This window comes from Vulpes lagopus, chromosome 3, assembly GCF_018345385.1.
Source record: "Vulpes lagopus strain Blue_001 chromosome 3, ASM1834538v1, whole genome shotgun sequence".
Taxonomy (NCBI): domain Eukaryota; kingdom Metazoa; phylum Chordata; class Mammalia; order Carnivora; family Canidae; genus Vulpes; species Vulpes lagopus.
In genome coordinates this window covers 125,850,884-125,867,961 of record NC_054826.1, presented here as the reverse complement: position 1 = coordinate 125,867,961, position 17,078 = coordinate 125,850,884, and the positions used below count along the sequence as shown (strand labels likewise).

The 17,078-nt window shown below is 52.2% G+C and overlaps 1 protein-coding gene across 1 annotated transcript in view; it reads left to right on the top strand.

Moving 5' to 3' along the window:
* Window positions 1-17,078, top strand: part of C3H16orf96 (chromosome 3 C16orf96 homolog) — a 38,238-nt gene that overhangs the window by 20,541 nt on the left and 619 nt on the right. The window contains exons 8-15 of the mRNA XM_041748536.1: window positions 86-160; window positions 572-736; window positions 6,268-6,386; window positions 7,054-7,116; window positions 10,429-10,521; window positions 11,401-11,581; window positions 11,734-11,836; window positions 16,591-16,671. Of these exons, the coding sequence (XP_041604470.1) occupies window positions 86-160; window positions 572-736; window positions 6,268-6,386; window positions 7,054-7,116; window positions 10,429-10,521; window positions 11,401-11,581; window positions 11,734-11,836; window positions 16,591-16,671 (880 nt within the window). The remainder of the gene's footprint in view (window positions 1-85; window positions 161-571; window positions 737-6,267; window positions 6,387-7,053; window positions 7,117-10,428; window positions 10,522-11,400; window positions 11,582-11,733; window positions 11,837-16,590; window positions 16,672-17,078) is intronic.

Below are 17,078 nucleotides of genomic sequence, written 5' to 3'. Positions count from 1 at the left end.
ACGTCGTGGGGGGTGGACATGGGAGGGAGATATGATTCCCAAGGGGTCCGTGGATGGGGAACATACCCTTTGCTTCTGTCCTTAGATTGTCCATGCTCAAATTAAAAACCTCGAAATGCACAAGGTGGACAAAAGTGAGCTGGAGCAGGAGTTGAAAGAGGTGAGTGAGCAGAGGATTCTCCCACAAGCTCTCCATCCCAGGGCAATGGAGTCATCCAGCCAAGACAAAACAGAGAACCTCCCACAGTTTCCTTCCACTTTTCTCATATAGGAGGGCTCGGGGAGCCACCCCAAAGTTATCCTATCAACTCCTATTTTCTGTGACTCAGGATTAATGACAATTTATTATGTGAACCTAAAAAATCATACACCAGCTTCTCCATCACAGGAAGACCTCAACTGAGACCTGACAGTCATGCTTGAGCCAGTTAGACTCTAGGGTTGAATTTAACCCAAGGCCAGGCATTCAGGGTCCCAGACTAAAAAATACAGACCAGAGTGGTCAGATCCCCCAGCTTCCTCCTGCTCCCAGCCCAGCAGCCCTGGCTCCCTGTGTCCCCTCTGTCTCTAGAAAGCTGACAGGAGCACCCTGGCAAGCAAGGCGAGCCGGGCTGACCTGGAGACGGTAGCAACAGAGCTGAATGAGATGATTCAGGGCATGCTCTTCAGGGTCGTGACCCACGAGGATGACTGGAAGAAGGCTCTGGAGCAGCTGAGCAAGGATGTAAGCACCAAGGTGAGTACCCTGTAGCAGCCATCACCTGCTGTGTAACAAGTAACCCTGAGATGTGGCAGTTTGAAACAACAAATGCTCGGGGGTACTGAGGGTCAGGAATTGGGGAGCAGCTTAGCTGAGTAACTTGGGTTCTCCCATGAGGTTGTAGTCAAGATGCCATCTGGGGTTGTGGTCCTCTGAAGTGCCACTTCCAAGATAGCACCCTCCAGTGGCCATCAGCAAGATGCCTCACTTCCTTGCCACTCAAACCTCCCCTTAAGGCTGCTTGAGCAGCCTCACAACATAGCTTCCCCCAGAGTGAGCGACCCAGGATAGCCCAATGGAAGCTGCATTGTTGTCTCTGACTTAGCCACACCGCATCGTTCCTGTAGCATCTTGTGCTTCCATAGACCAGCCCTACTCCATGTGAGAGGGTGTGAGTACCAAGAGGTGTGGGCAGGGAGCATCTTGGAGGCTGACTACCAGAACTTTCCCTCCTGGGTGAGCAAAGGGGCATGGTAGGATTGTGGGGATGGGTGGGAGGCCTGCTGATCATTTATTTATTCTTTCATCATTTACTGACCACCTGTGATAAGCCAGACTTTGGAGAAATGTCGAGAATGAGTCACAGCCCCTGTCTTGATTTGTACCATCCCCTAGAGACAGGAACTGTCAGACCAGCACAGTTACAGTGCTGTGGGGCTCCCGCAGCTTGGGTTCCGAATCCAGCAGCCCTGGTGGGAGCCCGAGCTCTGCCCAAGCAGCCATGTGCTGCGAGTTGTGTAACCTCACTGAGCCTCAGCCTTCTCATCCACAAAACGAGGATTTCTTCGTTCATCGGCTATGCACTGGGCACCTATGACTCTGGTCATTGTGGGTCACAACAAGCACAACAGACACAGGACATGTTTCTCTTGGAGACGCATTCAGCATAAAAATCACAAAAATCAATGCAGAATTTGCAGCCCAGGTGACTCTGGTTATCTACAGAACAACTGACCTATTTTTCTTCAATAATTCAATGATAGGGTGGGGGAAAAAGTGGAGACAGAGAGACTGTTCTAGATTAAAAGTGTCTCCAGAGACAAAACAACCAAATGGAGCTCATGAGGAGACCTGACCTGTGTCCTGGTTCAGTTGTGCCAACTCTATAAACAGGCTGGGAATTAGAGCAAAGTCAGGAATTACTGTTCGTGTGTTAGGTGTCATGACAGCATTGTGGTCATTAAGAAAATGACCTCATGAGGGGCGCTGAGGTGGCTCAGTTGGTTAAGCATCTGACACTTGGTTTCAGCTCAGGTCATGAGATCAAACCCCACATTGTGCTCTGTGCTCAGCAGGGAGTCTGCCTAAGGATTTCTCCGCCCCCCCGCCACTGCCGCTCTCCCCACTCTTGAGCTCTCTCTTTCTCTAAAAATAAATAAATCTTAAAAAGAAAAGAAAAGGTCCTCACGAGTATGACAGTATTTATGTGTGAGGTATCATGACTTCTGTAGGGTTGTCATGTATTTAGAGAGCATTGGGTGAGTGGGGTACAGGGGAGGGAGAGGCAGAGAGAATCTCAAGCAGACTCCACACCCAGCATGGAAGCCGACATGGGGCTTGATCTCAAGACCCTGAGATAATCATCTGACCCAAAATCAAGAGTCAGACTCTCAACCAACTAAGCCACCCAGGCGCCCCTGGTCTTTGTAGGTTTTTAAAAGATCCTCCATCAGGGTTGCCTGGGTGGCTCGGTCGGGGGAGCCTGTGACTCTTGATCTTGAGTTGTGAGTTAAAGCCCCACGTTGGGTATAGAGATTACTTAAAAATAAAATCTTTAAAACTAATCAATCAATCTCCATCGAAAAAATAAGGCAGATGGGGTGCCTGGATGGCTCCGTTGTTAAACGTCCAACTCTTGGTTTCAGCTCAGGTCATGATCTCATGGTCAGGAGATGGAGCCCTGCATTGTGTTCCTTGCTTACTTAGCAAGGAGTCTGCTTGAAGATCCTCTCTCCCTCTTCCTCTACACCTCCTCTCACTGGCTCAAATTCTCTCTCTCTCTCTCTCTCTCTCTCAAATAAATAAATATTTTTTAAAATTTAAAAAATAGGGATCCCTGGGTGGCGCAGCGGTTTGGCGCCTGCCTTTGGCCCAGGGCGCGATCCTGGAGATCCGGGATCGAATCCCACGTCAGGCTCCCGGTGCATGGAGCCTGCTTCTCCCTCTGCCTGTGTCTCTGCCTCTCTCTCTCACTGTGTTCCTATCATAAATAAATAAAAATTTAAAAAAAAAATTTTTAAATATATATGGCCAGTATAGCAACCTGTTAACAGCGATGAATTCCAGACAGTGGATATATGGGGGTTAATGATTCTAGTCTTTTCACTTTTCTGTGTGTTTGAATTTTTTTTCCTAATAGAAAGTTTTGTAAATTTTTGGTGTTGTTTTATTTTTTTTAAAGATTGTATTTATTTATTCATGAGAGACACACAGAGAGAGGTAGAGACACAGGCAGAGGGAGAAGCAAGCTCCACGCAGGGAGCCCGACGTGGGACTCCATCCTAGGACTCCAGGATCACACCCTGAGCCAAAGGCAGCGGCCAAATCTCTGAGTCACCAGGGATCCCCTTTGGTGTTGTATTAAATGCTTTTTCTTGTCTTTCTTTATTTTTAATTGTGGCAAAATTCACACAACTTAAAACTAACCATTAACCATTTTATTTTTTTTAAGATTTTATTTATTTATTCATGATAGACATGGGGGGGGGGGGCAGAGACACAGGCAGAGGGAGAAGCAGGCTCCATACCAGGAGCCTGACGCGGGACTCGATCCTGGGACTCCAGGATCACACCTTGGGCCAAAGGCAGGCGCCAAACCACTGAGCCACCCAGGGATCCCCCCATTAACCATTTCAAAGTGACTAAATCCAGGCCATTTAGTACATTTACAGTGTTATGCAAGCACTACCTCTGTCTAGGGGTGAGACATTTTCATCCCCGAAAAGAGACCCATACCCACGTCTGCAGGCCCTCCCCACTCCCTCCTCCGTCCAGCCCCTGGGCTACTTTTTGTCCCTGTGAGTTTGCCTGTCTTGGACATTGCATGTAAGTGGAATCATACAATCTGTGACCTTTTGTGACTGGTTCCTTGCACTTAGCATCGCATTTTCAAAGTTCATTTATGGATCAGATCTCTATTCTTTTTTTACAGCTGAAAAATATTCTTTCGGCTAGAGTAGACCACATTCTGTTTATTTGTTCATCTGTTGGTGGACACTTGGGTTGTTCCCACCCTTGACTGTGATGAATACTGCCGCTGCGAACATACCTGTATACGTCTTTGTTTGAACACCTGTTCTCAGTTCTTTGGGGTAGATAGCCAGGAGTCGAATTGCTGGATCATGGGATAATCCTCTGTTTAAGGTAGGGGCGATGTATCATGATGTCTGCAGTTCACTCTGAAGTGATTCAGGAAACAAACAGATGCACACACGTGTAGATAAAGAAAATGTGGTCAAATGTGAAAAGTTGATTAAATGGATGTATGAGTGTCCTTTGGACTATTCTTGCAACTTTCCTGTAGAGTTGGAGGTTTTCAAAATAGGAAGTTGGGGGGACACCTGGGTGGCTCAGTGGTTGAGCATCTGCCTTCAGCTCAGGTTGTGATCCCAGTCCTGGGATCAAGTCCTGCATCAGGCTCCGTGTGTGGAGCCTGCTTCTCCTTCTGCCTGTGTCTCTGCCTCTCTGTCTGTTTCTCATGAATAAATGGATGGAAATCTTTAAAACAACAACAACAACAACAAAAATAGGAAGTTGAAGGAAAGATTCTTCTTGGGGTGCCATGCACTTTGTGTAGCCTGGGATTGGCAGATAGGTCACACTGGCTGGTGGTCCCTTTGGTGCTGAGGCGAAGATTCATCAGAGCCCAGCAATGCTAGGCTGATATCACCAGGGTAAAGGTCCATTCCCCTCTTATATGCACTAAGTGATTTGGGGGTGACCCTTTGGCACTCTGGAAATGTCTTTTGCTTCATTGGCCATTCTCCTAGTACTTTCCTCATAAATTGAGGATTGTTGCCTGAACTTGTTATTTCACGGGTTCAAGGTGACGAGTTCTCTAATTATAGCACTGCTACTCCATTTACTAGCTGGAAATCCTTAAGGAAGTGCTCCACCTCATCAGCTTGAGCAGATTACCCTGAAATATGGTTCTTGCAGGGAAGACGAGAACAATGATTCCCGGTGTTCAGGAATGATATCGCTGCTATAGATTTCTCCAATATATGGTGGCAAATGGCAGTTTCTGTTGTTTTTTATTTCTTTTTTGTGACTGTCACTGTGAATCGTGGATTTTCATAAATTCAGTTCATTCAATCAGCTAGGTTACTATTTATTTGGTTGCCCCCGTGGTGTCCTCTTCGGCCTGTGAGCTGGCCATCTGTCTCAGAAAGCCGTCTTGATCTTTCATTTATTTTTTTAAAAGGTTTTATTTATTTATTCATGAGAGACACAGAGAGACAGAGGCAGAGACACAGGCAGAGGGAGAAGCAGGCTCCATGCAAGGAGCCTGATGTGGGACTCGATCCTGGGACCCCAAGATCATGCCCTGAGCTGAAGGCAGGTGCGTAACCGCTGAACCACCCAGGTGTCCCCATTTTGCTCCTTTAAATGACAAGATGTTTCAGGCTCATCTTCAACATTCCCTTCCTCAGACATGATTCTATCATTTCTCTAGAGTCCTGGTTCCTTTTAATGGGGAGTGGTATTTAGAGATCAGAATGTGGGCCCTGGAAGGAACACTTTAGATTATACCCAATGTGGGGCTCGAACTCAGGACCCAGAGATCAAGAGTTGCATGCTCTACCAACTGAGCCAGCCAGCTGCCCCAAGAAGGAACACTTTAAAAATTCACAAGTCCCACCGTGAAAAACAGTCTGGCAGTTTCTCAAAAAGTTAGAGTTACCACACAACCCAGCGCTTCCAGTCCTGGGTATATACCCAAGAAAAATGAAAACAGGTCCATGCAAAAACTTGTTCACAAATGTTTGTAACAGCGCTATTTCCAATAGAAAAAGGTGGAGGCAACCCAAATGTCCACCAACTAATGGGCGGACAAACAAAATGTGGTCTATCCATGCAATGGAATATTATCCAACCATAGAGAGAAATAAAACTCTGATTCATTCTGCAACCTGGGTGAACCTTACAAACATGATGCTGAGTGAAAGAAGCCAGACCCCAAAGGCCACAGCTTGTGTGATTCCATTTATATGAAATGTCCAGAACAGGCAAATCCTTAGACAAGAACTGGGTTAGAGGTTGCCTACACCAGGGGGTTCAGAGCTCACTTGGCCACTCCACTCCAGCAATGGCATGAATTAGGGGTGTGACCTTAACCGAAGCTTTTTAGGCTTAGGTTAGCTTTCTCCCCTTTCCTTGACCTCCTCACACTGTTCCTGTTTAATCTTGGTAGATTCCGTGGAACTTTGCTGCAGATCCTTTTCTGGAGCCACAAGGGGTGTGAATCAGTTGACTAACGTTCCTTTTTTCCCTCTGGCTGTTTACAGCTTGTCCACAGTGATTTGGACCATCTGAAGAAGGATGTGGATGAGATCTGGAAAATAGTCGGGAAACTCCTGATCGAAGGCCTCAGATTCGACCCCGATAGTGCCGCCGGCTTTAGGAAGTGAGCCTCTCCTGGGTAGGGGTGCAGCTCCCAAAGACCCTCTGGGAGGGGAGACCCTCTCTCCAGAGGAGGAACCAGAGTAGTGTCCCTGTGGATTCTGGGAGGAAGAATTGCAGAGCTGTGGAGCCAGGGAGAGGGGATGGGGCTTCCCAGCTTGGGGGAGGAGGCAGAGGGCACCCAGGGGCTCAGAGGGGCTCCAGTAACACATCTGCTCCCAAGCCCTCTTGCCTTGAAAGACACCAAGCCTCACAGAGGGTAGGGGCCATGCAAGATCTCCCTGGGAGCCTGGGGACCTGAGACTGGAGCCCTGTTGCTATGTCCCCCACCCCATCCAGATAGAGTCTCAGTGTTGGGGGAGGGGGGAGAGGTCTTCCGTCCTCAGATGACCCCTCATGCCTCCCAATGTCACCTGTGAAGGGCAGCTTTCCAGAAAGCCCCTGGTGTTAAAGACAGTCCATCCTGCTTGGGGCAGGAACACAAACTGCACCCACTATAGCCCCACCTGTGCCCCGGGCAGCCGCAGGATGGGCACCAGCAGAACTAGCAGAGCTGACTTGCGCTGAGCTGGGCCGGGGCAGCAGGGGAGTAGGGTGTGGAGGGGAGTCCTGACCCTGGGGCGCAGACCCGCCCCCACCCGAGCCGCAGCTGAGGGCCGCCTGTCTTCCAGGAAACTGTTTGAGCGGGTGAAGTGCATCTCCTGCGATCGGCAGGTGGAGCTGATGACTGGCCCGTGAGTACTGCCGCCAGGAGGCGCCCAGGCCCCCCACCCCCACCCCGGGTTCCCCTGCAGGGGGACTGCCCTAGCCTGGCAGGCCTGCCAGGGCTCTAGGTCCAGCATTCCCATGTTCATCCCTCCGTATACAGCAGTCTGTACCCTTCATTCCATTTGCTCCCGGGCAGGGGCACTGGGATCCCCTCCTTGGCCAGCCCTGCCTGGTGCCCGCTGCATCTCCAAAAGCACAAGGATAGAAGGAAACTGGGGAAGAGCTGAACTTTGTGGGAGCTCCTCGCGCATATTTTTAGAGTCTAAAACTTCTATATATTTAGGTGAAATTCACATACACCATTTTATTTATTTATTTGGGGGCGGGAGCAGAGGGAGAAGCAGGCAGGGAGCCCCATGCCCGGCTGGATCCTCAAACTCTAGGATCATAACCTAACCCGAAGGCCAACACATGACGGAATGAGCCACCCGGGTGTCCCTACACAAACCACTTTAAGGTGAACAATTCGGGGGATCCCTGGGTGGCGCAGCGGTTTGGCGCCTGCCTTTGGCCCAGGGCGCGATCCTGGAGACCTGGGATCGAATCCCATATCAGGCTCCTGGTGCATGGAGCCTGCTTCTCCCTCCGCCTCTGTCTCTGCCTCTCTCTGTCTCTGTGACTATCATAAATAAGTAAAAATTAAAAAAAAAAATTAAAAACAAAAAATAAGGTGAACAATTCTGGGGCATCTGGGTGGCTCAGGGGTTGACGTATGCCTTTGGCTCAGGTCGTGACCCCGGAGTCCTGGGATCAAGTCCCACATCGGGCTCCCTGCAGGGAGCCTGCTTCTCCCTCTGCCTGTGTCTCTGCCTCTCTCTATGTGTCTCTTATAAATAAATAAATAAATAAATAAATAAATAAATAAATAAATAAATAAATAAAATCTTTTAAAAAATAGGTAAATTTATTTAAAAAATAGGTAAAGTGAACAATTCAGTGGCATTTGATGCACATTCACAATGGTATGCAACTGTCACCTCTAGTTCCAAACCATTTTCCTCTCCCTAAAAGGAACCCCCAAACTCATTAGCAGCCACCCCCATTGCCTCCTCCCTTTGGTCTCTGACAATAACTAATAAGCTGTGTTTCATGGATTTGCCTATTCTGGACATTTCATATGAATGAGGTCCCACAACATGTGCCTTTCTGTTCCAGCTTCCCTCACTGAGCATCGTGTTCTCGAGGTTCATGCAGTGTGGTGGATGTCTGTGTTCATCCCAGTTTTATGGCTGAATCCTATCACACTATATGAGCAGCCCACGTTTTATCTACTCACATGCTGATGGACATTTGGGTTGATTCATCCCTTTGGCTCTTGTGATTAGTGCTGCTGTGAACATGCGTGTTATGTAGATCTGTTCCAACACCTGCTTTCAGTTATTTTGGGTATAAACCTGGAGGTGGAAGTGCTGGGTCACATGGTCCCTCAATGGTTAACTCTTTGAAGAACCACCAAACAACACTCTAATAGGGTTTAAGAGCCCGAATCTTGTAGGCCCCTGCTTCCTCCAGGTATTAGCCTGGCCCCCTTGACCCGTGAAGCTCACCACCCTACACCAGTCCTGTTTGTGGAGGGGCTTTGAGCCTATCCCCAGAGTTTTTGGTTAAAGCCACAGATATACCTAGCTGCAGCATTATTTATCGTATTTTTTAAATCTTTTTTTTAAAGATTTTATTTATTCATCACAAAGAGAGAGAGATAGAGAGAGAGAGGCACAGACACAGGCAGAGGGAGAAGCAAGTTCCACGCAGGGAGCCCGATGCAGGACTCAATCCTGGGACTCCAGGATCACACCCTAGGCTGAAGGTGGCGCTAAACTGCTGAGCTACCCGGGCTGCCCTATTTATCGTGTTTTTCAAAGAAGAAAAGGCAACAATCTGAAGTGGTAAATGAGTTACAGTACACTTATGTCAGCCAATATAAGTCATGTTGTAGGAGGAGGTCTAATGGAACCTTCTGAGATGCGGAAATGGTTATAGCTCACTGTCCAAGGCAGTAGCCGCTGGCCACATGCACCTGAGAATGGAATTTAAATTTTATTTGAATTTAACCATAAATTTAAATAGCCTCCTGTGGCCAGTGGTTGTCATATTGGATAACACAGTTGTGAATTATTTAGGAGCCTGGAAAAATGTTTACAATACCTTAAATGAGAAAATCAAGTAGTTTGTGTGTTATGATCCTATTTTTGTTAAAAAAAAAAAGATAGGGAAAATTACTGGAAGGACACATCAAAATATTTGTTATGTGGTTACAGAGCTTTTTGTGTTTATGCTTTTCTATCCTTTCTAAAATGCTGACAATATGTATTACTTTAAAATGTCATTGTGAGGGGCACCTGGGTGGCTCAGTAGTTGATTGTCTGCCTTTGGCTCAGGGCGTGATCCCAGCGTCCTGGGATTGAGTCCCACAGCAGCCCCCTGTGAGAGCCTGCTTCTCCCTCTGCCTATGTCTCTGCCTCTCTCCCTGTGTGTATCTCATGAATAAATAAAATTTTTTTAATAAATAAAACCTTAAAAAATGTTATTGTGGCTTAAATAATACAGTAAAGTATATAAATATGATACAACCTGATGAATTTTTGCATGTGTGCACAGATCAACATGTAGAACAGTTCCGCTGCTCAGAAAACTGATATTTTATTTTCTTTTTTGTCGTTGTTGAGGTAAATTACACATAACACAAATTAACCACGTTAAAGTGGACAGGTCAGTGGCATTTAGTGCATCAACAATATCGTGTAACCACCGCTCTTAGTGCCAGAACATTACCACCAACTTTCCAGAAGGAAACCCCAGCCCCATTTGTGACCACTCCCCATCCCAGACCCCAGCCCCAGGCAACCTCCAATCTGCATTCTGTTTCTAGGATTTACCTGTTCTGGCATTAGTTTTATAATGAGAAAAGTTGTTCTTTTTTTTTTTTTTTTTTAAGATTTCATTTATTTATTCATGAGAGGCACAGAGAGAAAGGCAGAGACACAGGCAGAGGGAGAAGCAGGCTCCCTGCCGGGAGCCCAGTGTGGGACTCGATCCCAGGACCCCGGGGTCACGACCTGAGCCAGAGGCAGACGCTCAACCACTGAGCCACTGAGATGCCCAGAACAGCTGTCCTTTATGACTGTCAAAGATGACTGGGGCCCTAGCAGGGTGGCCCCATGCTGTGCATGTCTCTAGCCCGAAGGCTGGGTTTAAGGGTGGACTTCCTGGAGGAGGAGGGAGCCTGGGGCCGTCTGCTGGCCGCTTGGGCCTCCTGCTGAACACTTGTCCTCCTACAGGCAGCTCATCACCATCCGCAAAGGCCACCTGCTGTCGCGGCTGCGGCCAGCCAGCGCCAACACCTATGAGTACCTGCAGTGGCAACAGCTGAGGTGGGTGGGCTGGGGTCTGCCGCACAGAGGCGCCCTGGAGACCCTGGCCCCGGGCCCTGCCAGCCGTCTGCAGGGGAGCCATTTGTGGAGGTGGCGGGGCAGCAAATGGCCCGAGGGCATCGTGGCCCAGAGGAATGGGCACATTCATTGCGTGCCCTTAATGGGCAGGGACCATTGGGGAAGGAGTCTGGTCTGGATCCCACGGGCTCCCTGAGCTAGGATTGCCGCCGCCACCAGGAGGAGGCCCAGCTGTGACCGCACGCAGGCTGCGCTAAGCGCCTTGCCCTGCCCGGCCTCAGCGGGTCCTTGGGCCTTCCCTTTGGGGTGCATTCTGTCCTCACCACGACTTATGGTTGAAGGAAATGAGGTTCAGGGAACTTCGGCCACCTGCTCCTGGTCACAGCTAGTAAGTGGCAGAGCTGGCACCTAGACCTGTGAGTCCCATCACACCTGGCAGGCTCCTTGGACCCCAGCCTCCCTCAACCTCCTGACATCCCACTGCACCCCGGGCTGAGGTGGGGACGTGAGGGCTGACCAACAATGAAGCTGCGGAGAGGAGATGGCTGTGGAGGCCTGTGCCCGACACCCCCACCTTCCTGTGCCTGACTCCTTGAGATCAAGGATGAAAAGCCTTCTGTTGGTGGCCCAGACCAGAGCCCCCGGGGATGGCTGAGTCTGGGGGAGCAGAGGCCTTTGTTTCTCCCCTCTGCCCCAACTGTGTTTGTCCATACCCACCCAGCAGCCCCAAGGACCCCCAAACCCAAGCTGGAAGAAATTCCAGTCTGGCCTTGCTACTGCGCAGGCCCTTGGGCCCATCCTGATGCTCCTCCGGGGCAGAGGGTCCTCCCAGTGGCTGCTGTCTTACCCACCCGACCCCAGGGAACAGCGGCGGCTACAGCGTCTCCAGGACCTTGGAGACCAGGACAGGAGTCTGGATCTGCTGAGGTCCCAGCAGGACTGGGGTGACGGCCCCGGCAAAGATACCAACCTCAAGTTCAACTCATATGACTTGTCAACACTCTACCCCTACGGGGACCCCGAGGTGTTGGACTATGACACCGTGAGTGTGGCCAACGCCCTGGGTGAGGGAAGCTTGGGATATGGGGGGGAGGCGGGGGTGGCTGTGCTCTGTCTGCTGGGCCTCTGGGCCTCTGTGTGTCTGAGAGGAGCAGGCAAGGACACTCCCTGACCTGGGCCTGGGCCATCCAACAGGCCGAGGTGGACATTCTGGGAGTGGATGGGATCCTGTACAAGGGCCGAATGAGCAGCCAGGATGGGCCACGGCCTCTGACCAGTGTTGAGAAGGAGCTGGCAGGTGAGAGGTGTCAGGGCTTCCTGGGAGCCCCTGACCTGGGTGCCCTGGCTTTGCTGGGGAGTAGGGGGGATGCAGGCAGGGCTCAGAGCTGGCCCCATCCCGGACTGGGGGGTCCTGACACAGCCATTTGCAAAAATGGGGTTCTGTATGCCAGGCACTGCATCACGCACTGGGGAGGTGGGGAGAGGGCAGGGCAAAGAAAGATGGGCTGTGGCCCCCGGGTTTCCATAGTGAGTGGGAGAAGCAGACTGTAAGCAAATAACCTGAGGGCTAAGATCTATTGTTTAGAACAGCAGTGAATAGCTGACCCAAGGCCAGGACCCTGGTGACAAAGGATGCTGGCCTAGGGAGGAGTGCCAGGTGGCCTCACAAAAGAGGAATCCTGGGCTGGGGACGGGAGAATTGTGAGAAGGACTGATGAAGGAAGGGGGGGTTAGCTGGGTCCGGTGGGAAGAGAGCGGTCCAGGTGGAGGACATAGCGGGTCCAAAGATCCCGTGGTGGCTGGAAGGCAGGCACAGCTGGAACTCAGGAAGGTCAGTCGGCCTGGGGTGGGGGTTGGGAAGGGGTTGGGCATGATGAAGAGATGTGGACAGACCCTGGAGGCCTGGCTGGGAGCCATACGCTGCCCCGTGGCAGGGTGGGGGGTGACCCTGGAGCCCCAAGGTGGCGAGAGGGTTAAGTTCTGCCCACGGTATTTGTTCTCGCCCCACATTGTTCCCATTGACCTGAGGACAAAATACCAGACACATAAGGAAAGCAAAGGGGACTGTTTAATTGGGGTGCTGGTCAAAGGACAAAGAGCCCACGTTAGTGTCCTGGGGTGACCGCAACAAATGGCCACAGACTGGGGAACTGGAGACGACAGACGTTCTCACAGTTCCGGAGGTCTGCAGTCCAAAATCTAGGTGTCCCTGGGCTGTGCTCACTCCCGGGGCTCTAGGGAAGGCTCCTTCCTGCCTCTTCCAGCTTGTGGCGGTGCCACGCGGTCCTTGGCTTGTGGTCCTGTCCCTCCAGTCTCCGCCTCTGTCTTCCCGTGGCCTTTCCCTTGGGTCTTCTCTTCTGTCTCCTTTAAGGACGCTTGTCATTGGGTTTAGGGCCCAGCTTAACCTGGGATGAGCCATCTCAGGATCCTTAATTACATCCGAGAAGACCCTTTGTCCAAGTAGGGTTATGTTCATAGGTTCTGGGGACATATATTTTTGAGGGCCACTGGTCAACCCTCTGCAGCTCCCTGCCCTGGCCCAAGTGGGTGGGACACCGCCTGAGGCCTGCAGTCCCCCAGCACGGATCTGGCCCACGTGGCATTAATGGCTGCCCTCGGACAAGGCTCGGTCCCTGGCAGCATCTGCTGTTAGGAGGAGGCTCAGGTGAAGCTGGGTCACCAGGCAGGGTAATAACAACGGTGGCTAATATTTAATGAGCCCCGATTTCTTGCCTGCACTGCCTCTTTTCAGCCAGCAGCAACATGCTGAGGCATTGTGCAAACGGGCAGGTGAGGGCCGCATGCACCCTTGGTGGAGGGGCCCTTTCCCGCTCATGCACGGGACAGGGCCCTCTGCCCACCTCCCCTGGGCTGTCACCTGGGGCGGGGGGCTTCTGTCCCCATGGCCCATTCATTCTGAGACCCATGCAGCAAAGCAGGACTGAATCACAGCCCCTCAACTGCTTTGTCCTGCTACAAGCACCAAAGTCTAACTGGCATTAGGGATCCATCAGACATCTGCCTGTGGCCAGATCTGTCAACAGGATTGCTCTTATCCCTCATTTATTTACTCAAAAGAACATTCTAATCCAAAACAGTCTCAAAATCTAAACCCAAACGAGCCAGCGTGAGCCCTGCCCAGGTCCAGGCTGGCCCCGGATGTGTTCGTCCATTCAGATCACCGTCCAACGTGCCCTGCCCTGTACTCAGCCCTTTGCCAAGCCACAGGGGACACTGAGGGGCACCTGGCCGGCCTGTGCCCTCCAGACACTTGCACTGAGTCAGGAGCTCAGGCCAGGGCAGAGGAACACCGGTGCCCCCACAGGAGGGGGGTGGACGCATTGAGGCTGGTGGTCAGCAGGCTGGACTTTCAGAGTGCCCTGGAAGGAAGGCTAAGTTCAGGCAGGATCAGGGAGGACAGAGGAGGCGGCGGCAGGGGCGGGGTGCCAGCCTCAAACCTCCTCACCTAAAATACGCGCCGCGACCCTGTGACCCGGCTGCTCCCCAGCTCAGAACCGTCAGTATGAGTTCCCTATGGCTGCTGTAACCAGTTTCCGCAAACCCAGTGGCTTAACCCAAATTTATTTTATCTTAGTTCTGGAGGTCAGAAATCTGAAATGAGTCTTACAAGGGCTAAAATCAAGGTGTCAGCAGGGCCGGTTCTCTCTGAGGCCCTGGGGAGACTCTGTGTTTCTGTCTCGTTTCCACCTGCCAGGGGCCTGCTGCGTTCCTGGTCTCACAGCCCCTTCCTCTATCTCAAGATGTGCCCCTCCAGCCTCTCTTCCGTGCTCCCCTCCCCTCCTCTGACTCTCACCCTCTGGCCTCCCTCCAGAGCCTTGCGATTACGTTGGGCCATCTGGATACTTCAGGATCCTCTCTGTCTCAGGCTCCTTAACTCGATGCCATCTGCAAAGCCCCTCTGCCAAGTCAGGTGACACAGTGACAGGTTTTGGGGATTAAGATGGGCACATTTCAGGGGCATTGCTGTCAGAGTCCAGGCTCCTCTGCCAATCTGCAGGGGGCCCCTTGTCCCCCGTCTGCCCCTCCCTCTAGCGTCTCAGAACTGTTTGCTCATCTCTCAGTGAGCCCGGCTGTCTCCCACTCATGGGCCTCTGCCCAGGCTGTGTGCCTGCCCCAAAGCCCTGGAGAACCTTCCTCATCTGCCGGAGCTTAGGGTCCCCTCCTCTTGAAAGCCTCCCCACTCCTCAGCTTCTGGCTGTCCCAGAGTTGGGAAGTTGGGAGGGTCCAGGAGGAGCAGGTATGGGGGTCAGGTGGTGAGTTCAGGCTCTGACTTATAGAGCCCAGGGCATCAGCGGGACCTCAAGGGGGGTGCTGGGTCAGAGCTGGGTTTCCAAGCCTCACTGAGTCTCAATTTTGAAACTGGGCCCTGGTCCCCCGTCCTTCACCTGGAAGGGAAGCAGTGTGACAGTCTCACTGGTCAGCAGGTTGGTTGATCCTGCCTCAGATCTATGGAGGGATCCAGGTCCCAAGTGGGGGGTCAGAGCAAGGGGCCAGAGAGTACCCCTGAACCGGACATTTGCTGTACGCAGAACCCACAAAGCACACTGGGGTTAGTTCAGGCTCAAGGAACAGCTGATGCAGACCTTGAGTGAGGAATGAGAGTAGTTTGGGTTTGGGGATGGGGGTGGTTAGCAGAGGGATGGGGGAGGGGGAGCAAGCGGAGACCCTCAGATAATAAGCAGACCGGAGAAGGTCCAGGCCAGCCCGATGGGGAGCTTCTGAACAAATGCTGTGCTGCACTACCCTGGGCCAGGCCCTGGGCCCCCTCAGTGACCAGAGCTGCTAACAATCCCTGAGGGGCTAACAGGTGGAGGCTCGTGGCTCCCTTTGCTCCTGCAGCTGGAACAGTGAGTTTGTCCATAAAAGGGAGATCCACACAACACACCCTGCTGCCACCTGGCCCTGGTCATTCAGCTGGTCGTTCCCGAGCCCTTACTGGTGCCAGGGGTCTCTTAGATACCACTGGGAAGACTCAATGTGGACAAGATAAAGTCACTGCTCCCTTAGAGTTTCTACCCCATGGAGGATCATAAGTATAAATAAACAAGAAGTTCAGTAAGATGAAACATGGGAGTGGGGGAAGGAATGGCTGGGGAGAGGTGTTCCCTATTGAGCTGAGGATTCTTTGAAGAAAGGACATTCGAAGCAGAAATTGTCAGGACACCCAGGGAAGGACAGAAGAACAGTCTGGTGTCCTTCACAGGAAGGAGCTCAGTGCCCCCATGACTCGTCCTGAGAGCCAGGCCTGGGCCCTCCCCTGCATCTTTCCTCACTCTCACCGCCTCCCCCACTCCCATGGTCCCACCTCTTCTGGTGCAGCCTTTGGTCTGGGCGGCCAGTCATGGAGATTCTTGACTGGACACCGAGAAGGGATGCCTTGGGTTCAGAGGTGAAGGATGGAGCCAGAACCCAAGAGGCCAAATATTGTGTGATCCCCGGTCTGTGGGTCTGTCGGTTGGGAACAGGCATAGGGCTGGGACAAAAAGCAGACTCCTGGCCGCCAGGGCCTGGGGGAAGCAGCAAGGGGAGTGAGTGCCTCGTGAACACTGGGTTTCCTTTGTGGGGCGCGGGCTGTTCTGGAACTAGCAGAGGCAGTGGTTGCACACCACTGGGAATGAACTTAATGTCACTCAAGTGCTGGCTTCAAATGGTTATTTCGTGTGGCGCCCGGCTGGCTCAGTTGGTGGAGCATGTGACTCTTGATCTTGGGATTGTAGAGATCACTTAAAAAATTTTTTTTAAATAAATGGTTAATGTGGCTTGTGAATTTTATCTCAAAAAAAAAAAAAATTCACACACGCACATGATGAGGGACGGGAAGGTGGGGGTGGAGACACTGCGGCTGCCTGGACCCAGTGGGAACATCTATGGCCCGAGAAACTCTAGACCCCGAAGGTGTGAGGAGGGGTGTTCCCCAAAGGCTGAGGGGCAGGTGTGTGTGGGAGGCAGGCAGGCCTGGGAACCTATGGGGCAGGCGTGGGGTGGGGGGCTCCGCAGGACACTCACCCATTCCTGCCTCTTCCTTTTCAGCTGTGAAGGTTCCGCACCCCCCAGCTCGGAACCCCTACGAGCGGGAACGCTCCAGTAGCTTATATAGCGCCATCTACCCGCGTGAGTACCAGCCCTCCCAATCCCTGCCCAGCCCAGGGATCGCTGCCCCACCTCAGGCCTCTCTCCCTTGTCCTGCCTCGCCAGGGCACAGGAAGGCCCCATGGGTACCCCCCCCCACACACACACCCAGCTCCTGGCCGTGGCCTGCAGCCCTCCTGGGCTCGTAGCTGACCTTCCACGGGGCTTCCCGCCCAGGCCGTCCCAGGGCCCGCGGGTCTCTAGCTAGCTGCCAGGGTGGGATAAGGAGCCTGTTCGTGGTCCTGGGCCTCTCTGCTGGGGCCCCATGAACCAGGCCGTGGGGGCTCCCCTGAAGCCTCTCCCCTGCACCAGCATCGTGCGTGCCCAACAGCTCCCTAGTCTTCCCCTGCGGCCCTCAGCCAAGCTCAGGAGGTGGGCACGGCTCCCCC